Genomic DNA, 15,050 nt, shown 5'->3' with positions numbered 1-15,050 from the left:
CCAGCCCCCTAATCATCTTTGTTGCTGTTTTCTGCACTCTTTCCAGAGTCTCAACATCTTTTTATAACATGGTGACCAAAACTGGATGCAGTATTCCAAGAGGTACTAACACTTCACATGAAGTTGATTCTATCCCTCTGTTAATGCAGGATTGCATTGCCCTCTGGCCCATATTTCAGTGGTTGTCTACTAAGACTCATAGATCTCTCTCTCAGTTACTGCTAATGAGACAGGATCCACATATTCTACACCTGTACATGTGGTTTTTCTTGTCTAAATGTAAAACTTTACTTTTGTCACCACTGAATTTCATTTCATTAGATAGGCCCACTGTTCAAATGTGTCAAGATCTTTTTGGATCTTGAGCCTACCTTGAACCTACTGGGGTGTTGGCTATTCCTGCCAGCTTGGTATTATCTGCAAATTTGATGAGTTCCCCTTCTATTCCCTCATCTAAATTCTTTATGAAGATATTAAAGAGTACCGGGCCTAAGACAGAACCTTGGGGTACCCCACTGCTTACTTCCCTCCATACAGATGTAGTTTCATTAAGGACTATACGTTGAGTGTGGTTTGTCAGCCAGTTGGTGGAGATGTTGTCTATCCCACATTTTTCTAACTTACTAAGAAGTACGTTGCGGTCTACTTTGTCAAATGCCTCACTGAAATCCAACTCAAATGCTATGTTGACAGCATTTTGCTGGTTCACTAGCTTAGTCACGTTGTCAAAGAATGAAATAAGATTTGTTTGGCATGATCTGTTTTTGACAAACCCATCTTGGCTTCTGGTTATAATTTTGCTTGCTTTCTGGTGTTGGCAGAACTTTTGCTTGATTATCTCTTCCTGGATTTTCCCAGGTACTGATGTCAGGCTGATTGGTTTGTAGTTTCCTGGATCTGTGGTTGTTTTTTTCCTTTTTTTAAAAAAAAGATGGGAAGCATGTCAGCTCTTTTCAGTCCTCTGGTGCCCCAGGATCTTTGAAGATGCAGTTCAGTGGTTCACAGATTACATCTGACAGGTCCTTCAGAACTCTGGAATGTAATCCACCAGTTCCTGGTGATTTGAACTATGTAGGGTGGACAGGTGTTGTCTTACCATTTTCTTGCCTATTTTAATTTGTATTTCTAGTTTGTTCTTTATGATTCTGTTTTTGTTAGGTTGGGCTATTTTTTTTCCTTTTGTACAAAGAAAGATGCAAAAAATGAATTAAGCAGCTCTGCTTTCTCCCTGTTGCCCCTTGCTTCATTGCCAACTTCTCTTATTGTTTCCTTTTTTTGGTTTTTACGTGTTCCCCAAACTTTGAGAGTTAGTGTATAGACATCTGAGTCCTTTATGACTGACTCTGGGTATTCTTCCTATCTGTCCTGCTTTATATATGATTTTTTCTTCAACATCTTCATAAATGATCTAGATGAGGCAATAGAAAGAGAATTCATCACATTTGCAGACAATGTCAAGTTGGGGGGATTTGCCAACACTTTGGAAAATAGACTCAACATTCAAAACGACTTTGACAGATTTGGATCCTAGCCAACAACATATACTTCAATTCAAAGAAAGGTGATGTCTTGCACTTGGGGAGAAAACCAAATGCTTAGGAATAGAATAGGAGGTACTTGTAGTAGTACAGTAGTAACAATGGGAAGGATCTTTATGTTCTACTGTATATCAACCAAGCATGAGCCAGCAAGGTGCTGCAACAGCCAAAAAAGCCAATGCAGTCCTAAATTGCATCAACGGAGGGATAATATCAAGATCAGGAGAAGTGATAGTACCACTCTACACTGCACAAATGAGGTCACACTGGGAATACTGTGTTCAGTTCTGGTTATCACAACACAAAAAGACATGAAGGGCCTAGAAAGAGTGCAGAGAAGAGCAACAAACAGCAAAGATTCCAGACAAAGGTAATGGAAGCTAAACTGTAAGATGAACAGTTGAAGGATCTGCTTCGTCTAGCATAACGAAGAATAGAATTATGGAAGCCATAATAGCTGTCTTCTGGTACTTGAGGGGTTGTCACAGAGAAGAGGGGGTTAACCTATTCTCCAAAGCACCTAAGAGTAGGACCAGAAACAATGGCTGGAAGCTGATTAAAGAGAAATCCAATCTGAAACTATGGAGAAATTTCCTGACAGTAAGAACAATGAATCATTGGAACAGCTTGCTTCCCAGAGTGGTGGGTGCTCCATCGCTTGAGATCTTCAAGGAAAGATTAGACAGCCATTTGTCCAGGTTGGAATAAGGTCTCTTGCCTTGAGCAGGGAGCTGGACTAGAAGATCTCCAGGTCAGGCCTGCAGCCATCTTTCTTTTGGATATTTGGCCTGCCATGCTTTCTATTATTCTACTATGTATTTTCTTTTGTGGGAAAATGGAAGGGAGGATTGTAAGGAGTTAGATGCAATGTAGCCAAAACAAAATTCCTACTAGAAAGCCAAGGTCATCCTTTGTCTCTGCACTTCTGCACCTGACCTGAACTGCACCTGACTGGAACCAGATGGGCGTAACTGCCAGCATGGCAGTGGGAGATTGGACCATGTGATGGATTTGTGGGTGTGGGGCAAGATCTAGAATTTTCAATTAGGTGGGAAAACCTTGGAAGCTTTCAGATTCAGGTTTTCCCAGATGTGCCAACATGGCTCTCTTAATAAATGGAACTTTGAGCAATACTTTGCCTTGGACTCTGATTTAATTTTGGATGCTATTTGGACCCTGGACACTCCAACCCTCTCCAGCCCTATGATTCTATGATTTTTAGAGAAAGTGATAAGATATGATATTGTGATTTCAGAGGAGATGAAGAGAGGATAAGAATTTCTAGAATATCACTGGAAGGAATTAACGATTATTTTCAATTTGTGGTTTGAATAGCTGTTCATAGAATAGTTCTTGAATACATTTGAATGATGAGGTTTTAAAGATTTGTTTATAGATAACACAAGGGAAGAACAGTTTTTTCTCTGCATTTTTAGATGATAAAATGACAACCTATTAGGTAAATGAAATTAATTAATTTATTTAAAGTTTGTTTAATATATACAAAACAAATTGAAATATGAGGTTTTCTTGTTTGTCAACAGATAAACAATGAGATATGGGCTGAAAATAATTTTGGGTATAATGTTAAAGAATATGTTAATATATTGAAAATATTTATACTTGTCTTCATGAATGGGGAAAATATTTTTCTCTAAAAAAATTTTGTATTTTCCCCCTTTTGTCCTGCTTCTTTCCCCTCCTTTTTGCACTTTCTCTTTTTTTTCTTTTTTATATTTTTCTTAATTTGTATTCCTTTATTTCTAATTTTAAATTTCAAAAAGAATTATTATAAAAAGGCAAATACAGTAGCTGCTATCATCAGTATAAATTTAACTTGACAAACACTCCTCTCATATAGTTCTAATACAATAATTATTAGTGAAATCAATTCATTGAACTGAAATATATTTGTGGGGAACACAGAAAATCCTTACTTATCAGAAATAGAATAAACCATTTTAATAGATGTTCTGGGAACACAGTCTTCAGCAGCAGCTCAGAGAGGCTGGCTGTAATATAATACATTTGTTCTAAAATCTAAATGAATACTTAAAAAAAACACATTGCTGTTCAAGTGTGCAGCCCAGAAGAGAAAACATAACATCAGATATAAGATAATACACATTTCTTGCAAAGCTCCCATTATTTTTAGTGGATCTCGTGCAGAAAAAGTACACTCAATGTGGATTATTCTTAACAGATTTCTAAAATCAGAAAAATACCTATTAATGTCTAGTCCTCAGCTTATGACCGTAATGAAGGCTGCGCATTACACTTCTAAGCCATGACAATTGTAAAGGTGGTCACACATGTGGCTGACCTGATGTTATTATCTTTTTTACAGAGATTATTAAGTGAATCACCACTGTTGTTAAGTGAATCGACAGTCATTAAGTAAATAAATTGTTTGCTATGGAGCTATTTTGCCAAAATCAGAAGCAAATGCCATGTTATTCCCCTTCAATTTCTACTAAGACATTCTATCAATAGTGCAACTTTGCAGGAATAAGGAAATACTTTTAGAGCCAATCACTCCTGCTCCTGACATAAACTCCAAATTGTACTGTTGTAATACAAAATGCCTCTGGGATCTGGACTCACTTTTGCACTTCCTTATAGTCTTAAGTTGAGGACCAGCTATATTTGGTTTCACATTTAGTATTTTCCTGCTCAAGTTATACCACATATGTGTCTAACCACAGCAAATAAATTAAAAGACACAAACTGAAAGTACAGACTTACCTTTGATTGCTTTTATCTTGGACTTCAATGAAACTGTCCAGATCAGAGCTGATTTAGGAACAAAATAAGGTAAGTACAAGGGACTGCAAAGATTCCAATAATTATTGAGCAGGTTTTCCTTTATTTTAATCTTTTTGTTTTAATATTATTTGTTTTTTATATTAGTAGCATTTTATTATTGCTCAACTTGAACATTGTTTTTGGTGAAAGGATGGAATATAAATTTAACAATTTATTGTAAATGTGCATCATAGTAACAATGTTTGCAAGTAAAGACTATATAATATTATACACACATACACACACATCATACATACATACATACATACATACATACATACATACATACATACATACATACATTCCCCTCAGGGAAAAGGGCGGCCTATAAATCTTAATAAAATGATAAATGATAAAAATGTATATATTCAGTGAAACCTTATTAGATTTCAGTATAATTAACTCTAAATGCAATAGATCTTCTACAATGATTTGTAGCACTTGCATAATGTAATAATTATGCAAATAAAATAATTTGTGAACTTTGTGATGTTATGACATAAGTCCAATAGTTTAATCATTTACTTTCTTATAACTAATGGACAGAATGTTGCCAACCTAAAGCTATAACTTTCTGATCTAATAGATCAGTGGCCCCCAACCTTTAGGGCACCAGGGACCGGTTCTGTGAACAGACTTTTTCCACGGACCGGAGGGGTCGTGGTTTCACATACTGCCTGTGTCCCGCGGATGGGGCTTCGCTTGTGCTGCCCAGTTTCGCTGCGCTGCCCAGTTTCTCGCATGCCCTAGCCCAGTGCCAGTGCACAGGCGGGGAGGGGGTTTAGGGTTTAGGGACCCCTGTACTAGATCTTAAGAGATTCTAGGTTGTGGCTATCCTGAACCTCTTTTCCATTCCCACATCCAGCTCAGGACTCTACAGTCTCTTCATCTGGGAAAGCTTTGTGTTGCCAAAACTCTCCCCCATTGCTTCTCCAGGTGTACACGCAGATGCAAATGGTACAATATTGTTTTTTTGACTATTTACAGTCCTTCACACAGTAAAATCATGTAAATGATGCAAAACACCCCGATACATTTTCATATTTAAAAGATTTGTGAATATTTCATTGATTTTTACTCCTAATTACCACATTTCCCAGAAAATAAGACAGGGTCTTATTATCTTTTGACCCCCCTGAAATAAGCGCTTGGCCTTATTTTCGAGGAGGTCTTATTATTTCTAAAGTGCAGGAGGCAGCGAGCGTGGTCACCTCATGGCTGCTGCAGTGTTGCAATATTTTTGGGGAGGGCTTATTTTTTGGGGAGGGCTTATTTTAGCCCATGTGCTCAAAAGCCCAATTGGGCTTATTATCCAGGAAGGTCTTATTTTCAAGGAAACAGGGTAGTCCTTTAAAGCAAGGTGTCATTTATATATACTAACAATTCAGTAAGAAACTATAGCATTTGTAAGTTTATGAAGGAATGCCTGATAAAACAACTGTCACTGATATTTGATTCACACTATTTTGAAAGAACGAGATAATTTTTCAAAACTAGATTCATTAATATAATGTAGATGCCTAATTCAACTGTACAATTTAAAACTTACTATCTGCCTTTCTGGTTTGATATACGATTCACTTCAATGAGATCCTCCACATCCTGATATCCACTAGATGAAAGAAAAACCAAAGTAATTTATTCTTCATAGTATCTGAATTTTTTCTAATGCAGAGATAAAACAGTAGGAGGAAGTACTACTGATGTGTCACACACTGACCACGCCCACACCTGGTTTAGCGAAAAGGGAACTGTCATGATACGTCATGTGACAATGCCCTGATGAAACAAGTTTGACACCCCTGCTCTAAAGCCTATGGTTTGATCTTGCTACATGAGAGTAACTTTGCAAGATTAAGAAAGTGTTTAGGTTTGTGAGTAATGTACCCACTGATGATTATTAGTAGAAAAGTCTGCTAGAGGTGAAAAATAATGGAGTTTTCATATTGATGTGGTATGAAATATTGTTTCTGATAAAAAAAATTATAATAATGCATTGTTGCATAATTCATGCTTTGGTACTTGGGAATTTAGCAGAGCCAGAAAACTTCTTATCATTGTGGCATTGTATGTTTTTCCCTCTAGATACTGAACTGGAACCGAAACAGAGACTTAACCATGATTAGTTTCATCTTTGACTTTAGAGAAAGTGTCCAGGTTATGCTCATTTAGAAATGAAGGTAGACAGATAATTTAATTGAAATGTGTGCATTTCAATTAAATATTTCATTGCTTTTAATATATCAGTAACAATATTTATCTGTATTATCAGCATTGTTTGAATCCAAGTATCAAGAGAAAAATGTTTCTTTGGCTTGACACATTTCAGAAAATATTCTTTGTCTCAATAGCACTGTATAAAGGGAAGTAATAAAGATCAAAAATCACTTACAACATGCACAAATTATAATATAGATTAAAAGGGGGGCATGTCTCCTTATTTATATTCCAAATAATTAGGTAAAAATCTAAAAAGGATTAACCTTATGATACAGATAAAATCAAATAATTTGATAGAGATTAAAAACATTTTGATCTTTATTTGTAGAAATCAGATGTCAAAAACAAGTATACTGCTAGAGTATATATTGTTTCATATATACACATGCGCGCACACACAGACACACTTTTACATTCTTTGTGTGCATTTGAGTTAGCATTGACTACTGACAACTGCCAGGTCCCTGCAGCTTATTGGGCAAGAATTCAGTAGTTTACCCTGGCCGCTTTCCTAAGGCTGGGAGAGTGATTGGCTCACAGTCATCCAGCTGACTCATGGTCTCCTGTTTCTAGCCTGGGGCCTTAATCACTATACCAAATTGTAGGCAGGAGGATGAGAATGAAAATCAGAAAGTCCAGAACCAAAGAGCTTAACCTTTTGAGTCAAATGAGCTTAGGAATCATAGAATCATACGGCTGGAAGCAACCTTGGAGGCTTTCTAATCCATCCTCTGCCTAAGGTAGAAGTCCTTATAGCAATAACACAGACTTCACAGTGCTTTACAGCCCTCTCTAAGTGGTTTTCAGAATCAGCATATTTCCCCCCAACAATCTGGGTTCTCATTTTACTGACCTCGGAAGGATGGAAGGTTGAGTCAACCTTGACCCGGTGAGACATGAACTGCTGAACTCCTGGCAGTCAGCAGAATTAGCCTGCAATACTGCATTCTAACCACTGCGCCACCATGGCTCTTATATCATCCTGGTCAAATGAATGTTCAATCTTTTCATGAAAACCTCCAGCTATGGAGCACCTCAGAACTTCAGAAGGCAAGCTATTATTGAGCTTCCACCCAATGCATCTTGTTCTGCCCACAGGTGCTTTAGAGAGTAAGTCAACTCTCTCTTCTCTGTGATAGGGTAGGGGATGACCCAGCTGAGCCTGAGCGTGGGTCAAATGCATTTTCAGTTTGGAGTTGCTATGCCCCCATAAGAGTTCAGCACTTCCTTGAAGTCCACTGACTCTTATTTGATGCCAATATGGCATGACCAGTAGTAGATCAGATTCTTGTGTATAAGTTGCATGGCATAAATTCCTAGTGCCTTTGAACTCTATCCTGGCTTCTAATTTTCTATGCCTGACAGACAACTCCTGGTAGTATTGGTAGACAATTACCAAGTCATACTAATACTTCTCTTCATTAGGCTAGCTAGACACACCTAGTTCCCTCAAATGTTCATTGTATGGTTTAACCTCCAGACATCTTATCATCTTCATTGTTCTTCTCTGCACTATTTCTAGGGTCTCTGCATCTTTTTAGTATCATGATGATCAGAACAAGATATGGTACTCCAAGTGTGGGCTCACTACTTTAGTGCAGAGGGATACTATCGCTTTTTGTGATCTTGATGCTATCCTTTAGTTGATGCAGCCCAGAACTACGTTGGCTTTGTTGGCTCATACTTAAATGGTGGTCCACTAGGAAACCTAAAACCCTATCACAGTTACTACTGTGAACCAGATACCACCTATTGTAATCAATTAAATTCAATGCAGCAGCTAGGACCCTCAATTTCTTTTGTATATGTTTTGACATCCCATGCACTTAATAAAAGTTGTAGCTTCAATCATAGGGAAGCAACTGCCATCTTCACTTTTTTACTTTCCCTGCGGATGCCCATGGAAAAATAAAGGTTACAGTTTCATAAGAAAGTAGAAACTGACATAACACCCACCCACCCCCACCCACCCACCCCGGCCGTCTTAGCTATCATAAGATTTGGTAGAGTTTGGGGGAGGAGGGTGGAATAAAGAAGAACATACAATTTTACAATAGTCAAACTAGATTCAGAATGTAATACAGGTTTCTGGTTTGAAACTTACTCCTTTCTAAGCTGATTAGACATATGATTCACTGTGATGAGATTGTTTAGGTCTTGGGATCTGTTAAGGCAAAACAAAAACAAAGGAAGTTTGCTGTTTGTATATTTTTGTGCATTTGATACCTGTGGAAAAGAGTTTTCATGCTGGATTGGTTACTTGCTTGGCCTGTTCTCTGTGCCCAAGCTTGCATTAGCACATAATTTGCGGATAAAAGGAACACTGTTCTGGCACTCAGAGATTATTGCTGGATATGTGAGAAACCCTTTGAAAAGTTGTTAAAGTCCCTTAAATGGAGCCAAGGGGCACCTCATTTGTATTTGTCCATGTTTACGTGAATGCCAGGAGAAGGAGCAAGCCATTGCATGGGAGGAAGGAAAACTGCTAGTTAGCTGTTGCTTAGTGTTAAGAGATGTACTCCGAAAGGGGATGAAAATGAGGGACAGATTTAGGAATAGACTTAGGAATAGAGGTTGCATCAAAAACACATGGGTTGCGCATCAGGAGAGCCACCTCAGAATGGTGAAACTGGGCTTCTGGATGGAAGGGAAGGCAGGTTACAGCCTAACCAAAAAGTTGAAAAGATCCTCAATGCCTAATCAGCTGCTAGTAAAATATCCACTCCCCAAAGTGCTTTCTCCATAGACATTAAACATATCCACTGTTTTCCAAGATTAATTGTGCTGGTAAAATCACATCTTAGTAATATAGGTAGTCCTTGACTTTTGACCACAATAGAGGTCAAACTTTCCATTGCCAAGCAAGAGAAGTAAGGTACATTTTAGGACCTTTCTTGCCACTGTTGTTAAGTGAATCACTGCAGTGTTAAGTTAGTAACATGATTGTTACTGGTTTCCCACTGATTTTTTCTTATCAGAAAAAGGTGATCACGTGACCCCCCAAAACACTACAAATCATCATAAATACATGCCAGTTATCAAGCATTCAAATTTTGATCATGTGACCATGGGGATGTTGCAATGATTTTAAGGGTGAAAAATAGTCATAAGCCACTTTTTCCAGTGCTGTTATAACTTTAACTAAATTGTAATGGCAAAAACAGGGTCTGCCTTTCTACTTACGTAAGAATAGGAGACAATACCTTTTTCCAGAATAGAAAGGTGTTTTATTATTATTATTGAATGCATTCAAGAGACCAGTAGATTTGCACCTAACTGATCTGATTTAGGTACATTTTGACAGAGGTTTTATACCTTTGAAATGGTTATTACAAATCATATAGACGTCATATAGGCGTGCACTAATACAGGTCATAACTTCTCACCTCAGCACAAAGTTATTTCAGGTAAAATTACAAATATTTAAGGAAAATTACAATACATGATTCCCAAACCACAATAGGGAAGTAAAGTGAAGCTAAAAGAGAAGTGAATCTTGGCTATTCATGCAGAAAAAGGAAAATGTCAGAATGCCACCCAGATATATTGCTAAAAATATGGTTAACCTATAGCTTGTTTACAAGATGAACTTTGCCTTGGCATGAGCTGTGCCTATGACTAAGATTTGTGGTTAAGTTTTCCCTACTTGCGAAAAGCTAGCTTCCTGCGTTTCAAGCAAAATAATATGTTCCTTGTTCTTGTTCGTTAGGTGAAAGAGCATAAGCAAAGTTTTGATTTTGAAGTTTTTAGAATTAGACAAAGACAAGTAGCCTGATTAAGTATTTAGGGGTTCAATGGTGGACCCCATGCTGTTTCAAAATGAATGATTGTAAATCAAGGCCTACCTACATTAATAGAGAAACTTGGCCATCAGTACCATGGACAGTTCCTTTCTCCCAGTTTTGGCTAGTAGCACTTAGCATTTAGACTTATATACCGCTTCACAGTGCTTTTACAGCCCTCTCTAAGCAGTTTACAGAGTCAGCACATTGTTCCCAACAATCTGGCTCCTCATTTTACCCACCTCAGAAGGATGGAAAGCTGAGTAGGCTATTCTGGACAATTAAGATGTGTGGTGAGTCATCTCCACTCAATCTGAGTAACACTTCCACCTGCACACTGCAGTCTTTGGATAGTCAAGACAGCAGTGGGAAATTGTTGTATGCTGCCTATGCTGACGCTTAACAGTCTTCCTAGGCTAATTAAGGTACCGTATTTTTCAGAGTATAAGACGCTCTGAAATATAAGAAGCATCTAGCTGTTGGGGAAGAAAACAAGGGGAGGGGAGTCTGCCTCTGCCTCCCAGCAATTTGCCTCCTTACAGCAAACAGCAAACAGTAAAGAGGATATACACTGTTTGTGGTGTTACATTTCAGACTATATTTCTACAGATACTGTTAAAATTGATGTGGCTTTCTGGAAGTATACGTTATTCTCTGCTATTTAAAAGAAGATACAATAGCACTGGGCCTCTTCAGATCAAGCATTTATTTTAAAAAGCTTCTTCTTTTTGTTAAGTTGTCCAGAACAATAATAAAGCAGTATTTAAAAAATAAGTCTAATAATTTGAACATTATATAGGCATTTATAGTTATTGACTTACCTCCTTGCAGCAAACAACAAATAGACTGGTTCAGTTTAGTCTGATTAGAAGAAAAAAAATCTGCCTTCGCCTCCCAGCAATTTGCTTCCTTGCAGCAAACAGCAAGTTTCACTTTCAATTTCAGCAGGACCTCAGGGTGATCAGCTGTTTCTGGCTGCAGGGATTGCCATAGCCTATTGCTGTAACAAGCCCTATTTTCCCATTTGCTGCAAGGAGGTAAATTGCTGGAAGGCAGAGGCCAAAGGGTGGGGACTGGTGGTTGGGTGGGTGGGCAGGATTACATTGGGTGTATAAGACGCACTCAAATTTTCACTCTCTTTTAAGGGGGAAAAAGGTGCATCTTATATTCCCAAAAATATGGTAAATGTGTATGTGCTGTTATAATATGAATCTGAACTGCTTGCCTGGAAGATTTCAGTGTGTTCAATCATGAGTCCAAAAAAATATTTGGTCCTACACATCAAACAGGGAAGAGACTAAATTTAGTTTTCTTTTCAAGTACAGCTATACATCTGCAGGAGATCCATGCAGCTGTTTTCAAGGGAAATCAATCCCTGATCAGATGCAAAATGATAGCTAATTAAAATCTCTGCAGGTACAGGACTAGTTAAAATAGCTCAGTCACTTGGTAACTTCCTATACAGTACATGCTTGGGAAATCTCCCACCATCTCTTAGCAATATAGATAATCCTCGACTTACAACGGTTCACTTAGTGACCGTTCAAAGTTACAATAGAACTGAAAAAAGTGACATGGCCATTTTTCAGACTTCAGACTCCCCATGGTCATGTGATTTACATTCAGATGCTTGACAACTGATTCATATTTATAACAATTGCAGTGTTCCTGGCTTATGTGATCTGCTTTTGTGACTTTCTGAGAAGCAAAGTCAATAGGAAAATCAGATTCACTTAACAACCAGGTTGCTAATTGAACAAGTGCAGTGATTCACTTAACAAATGCAGCAAGAAAAGTCATAAAATGGGGCAAAACTCACTTTACAAATTTCTCAGTTAGCAACATAAATTTTGGGCTCAATTGTGGTCGTAAGTCGAGGACTACCTGTACTGTTTTGATGGCTCGAGTGATCTGTAGACTAGGGATCACAGATCAGTGGAATACAAAATGCAGGTCAGCCTTGAAAATTCAAATCATTGCTTGTTTATTGTTAAAACAAAATTAATATTGTGAATTTAATTTTAATTGTTCCCGAGTACCTTCTTCCTTCTTCTGGTACCAAGTCCTTTATTTATGAGTAAGTTCTGAGTGATGAAGCACAAGCTATCCCAACTGGAATATAAACTGAAGAACTTTCAACTTATTTGAGAGTTAATACAGAACAAGGGACACTTTCTTTAAAATACTCATGTGAGAATTAATTCTCACCCCTATGAGAACTGTCTAATTACAAGCCAACCTGTAATTCTGTTTCTAGAAAGGTAATGGGAAAGACTGGCTTTATATCTTCAGATGCATATGAATGTTAATGACCTTCTAAAACCATCTTAAATAGGATTTCAATTCTGATATGGTACTGAAACTGCATTACTCACCCAAATGGATAACCTACCAAAATAAAATAAAATACAACCCTGGAAAATGTAGCTGTTATTTCTGTTGGATTTCTGGTTGATTTTAGATGCCATCAACTATTTTGATATCATCCCACCCCTCGGCTGCAGTTTTACAGTGGTTCTACTCCTTCCTTCCAGGATGGGGATTTGTCATTCAACACTTTATCTATATACTGTTCTTCCAGGGTTATAGCCTGCATCCCTGGGAAAAAGCCATCTGCGGTTTTAAAACAGACAGACAGCTGATCCTTGCCCTTCAGCTCCAAGAAAGCACTTAAGGGTGCTCTTTAATAGAGGGGTGGGGTTGTGCCTTTGAATCAGTGTTGACACCTGGCAATTGCCTGAACTTGTCCCTGCAGTTTTCTGGGTAAGATTTCCGGGCGTGGCTTGCCACTGTCTCATTCCTTAGCATGAGGTAGGGTGATTCATCCAAGTAGGTCATCCAGCTGGCTTCAAGCTTAAGATAGGAGCAGAACTTATGGTCTCCCAGTCTCTAACTTGGTACCTTAACCACTACACCTGTTTCTCCTTAAATGTTAACTAAATTCAAAAAAGGGCTGGATATGGGAGGACCAGAAAAGGAAAGGTGTTATTGGAAACTGGCATCAGAGTTTAAACTGGAGGTATAATTTTGTAATTAATTTTATAATTCGTATTTTAAATTAAGTTATCTGACTGAAAGATATGCAGACACACACATGCAAACATTTTGTGCGCTGATCTTTGATCACAATAAAAGTTGAATACCATTTATTAGAACAGAGAAGATATTTAAGGGATATAAATAAAATATTGCAAGATTTACCTGGGGTTTTGGCAGACGGGGACTGGGATGTACATATAATGAAATGTATTGTTTTCAACACTAGATTAGAAATGTAATACAAATGCCCAGTGTGGCTGCAAAACTCACCTCCTGTCACAAGGCTCATATGTACAATTCACTACGATGAAGTCATCCAGATCTTTGTTTCTGTGAAGAAGAAACAATGGCCATTTATTTTTAATATATTGTGAAATTAAACTGATATAAAGACATGGGGGAAAGGAACATCCAGTCTTTAGCAGCAGACCAAGATTTAGCTTCCTTCAAGCAAATGGAAAATCTTATAATTTTTTTTATCTTACCTTATATGATCTGCAAATTACAGTAGAAACTTGTTAAGTATTGAAGCACTCTCCATATGAGCATTTTCAAAGCAAAGCCTTGCAGAGCTTGTGCTGGGCTGCCTTCCCCATGTGCCCCCTCAACACCTTGCAACAGCCACCTTCAACCCAGCAGAGATCACACTATGCCAACCTCTTGCAAGCCTTCCTGCATCCTGCAGCAGCACTCCCACTTCAGAGGTGGGATCCAGCAGGTTCTGACCAGTTCTGGAGAACGGGTAGTGGAAATTTTGAGTAGCTCAAAGAACCGGTAAATACCACCTCTGACTGGCTCCGCCCACATCTATTCTCTGCCTCCCGAGTCCCAGCTGATCGGGAGGGAATGGGGATTTTGCAGTAACCTTCCCCTGCCAGCTCATCAAGCCACGCCCACCAAGCCATGCCATGCCACACCCACCAAGCCACACCCACAGAACCAGTAGTAAAAACTTTGGAATCCCACCACTGCCCTGCTTGTAACATGTATTGTAGTCTGTCAGGCGCCAGCCCCTCTGGCAGCCAAATCAGATGAGGAGACAACATGGGAGTCAGGGCCACCATCAAGGCAATCTGAGAGCTCCGAAGGGGAAGAGGGAATGGAGCTGGCAGAGAGAGAGAGAGAGAGAGGCAGAGAGAGACAGACAGACAGACAGACAGACAGACAGACAGACAGACAGAGGCAGAGCCTCAGCTGTCCAACAGCCCTCAGATGGAGAGTCAACAGCCTCCATATCTGGAGGTGGCTGATGAGGAAGAGGAGGAATAACTGGGTCCAGTGCTTGACATGTGGCTGCGCAGAAGGCAGAGAGAGACAACTATTCATATCCCTGCCATTCAGCCACTGATAGCCTACACTTCCGAATCCTGTCTGGAAATTATCAGCATTCTTCTTGGAATCTGCAGTGCCATCTGAGCATGTATGTGTGTGAGTGTATGTGTGTGTCTGCTGCTAGACGAAAGTGAGCACACCCTTCAAGGACTCCCTTTGCAAGCATGAGAAGAGAGAGAGAGAGAGAGAGAGAGAGAGAGAGAGAGAGAGAGAGAGAGAGAGAGAGAGAGAGAGAGAGAGAGAGAGAGAGAGAGAGACTGACTGACTGACTGACTGACTGACTGACTGACTGACTGACTGACTGACTGACTCCTGGTGTACTGAGACCATTTCA

The 15,050-nt window shown here is 38.9% G+C and overlaps 1 protein-coding gene across 2 annotated transcripts in view; it reads right to left on the bottom strand.

Moving 5' to 3' along the window:
• SCEL (sciellin) overlaps window positions 1-15,050 on the bottom strand; it is a 49,195-nt gene that overhangs the window by 10,741 nt on the left and 23,404 nt on the right. For both annotated transcript variants that reach the window (XM_087726302.1, XM_087726303.1), the window contains 4 exons: window positions 13,655-13,714; window positions 8,668-8,727; window positions 5,893-5,955; window positions 4,284-4,331 (listed from right to left, as the gene is read on the bottom strand). In XM_087726302.1, the coding sequence (XP_087582428.1) occupies window positions 4,284-4,331; window positions 5,893-5,955; window positions 8,668-8,727; window positions 13,655-13,714 (231 nt within the window). The remainder of the gene's footprint in view (window positions 1-4,283; window positions 4,332-5,892; window positions 5,956-8,667; window positions 8,728-13,654; window positions 13,715-15,050) is intronic.

Source organism: Thamnophis sirtalis, unplaced genomic scaffold (genome assembly GCF_051295495.1).
Source record: "Thamnophis sirtalis isolate CommonGarterSnake01/CBP01778 unplaced genomic scaffold, rThaSir2_p1.2 scaffold_12, whole genome shotgun sequence".
In the NCBI taxonomy this organism is placed as follows: Eukaryota; Metazoa; Chordata; class Lepidosauria; order Squamata; family Natricidae; genus Thamnophis; species Thamnophis sirtalis.
Note: the sequence above shows the minus strand (reverse complement) of the source record. Positions and strands in the feature narration are given on the sequence as shown.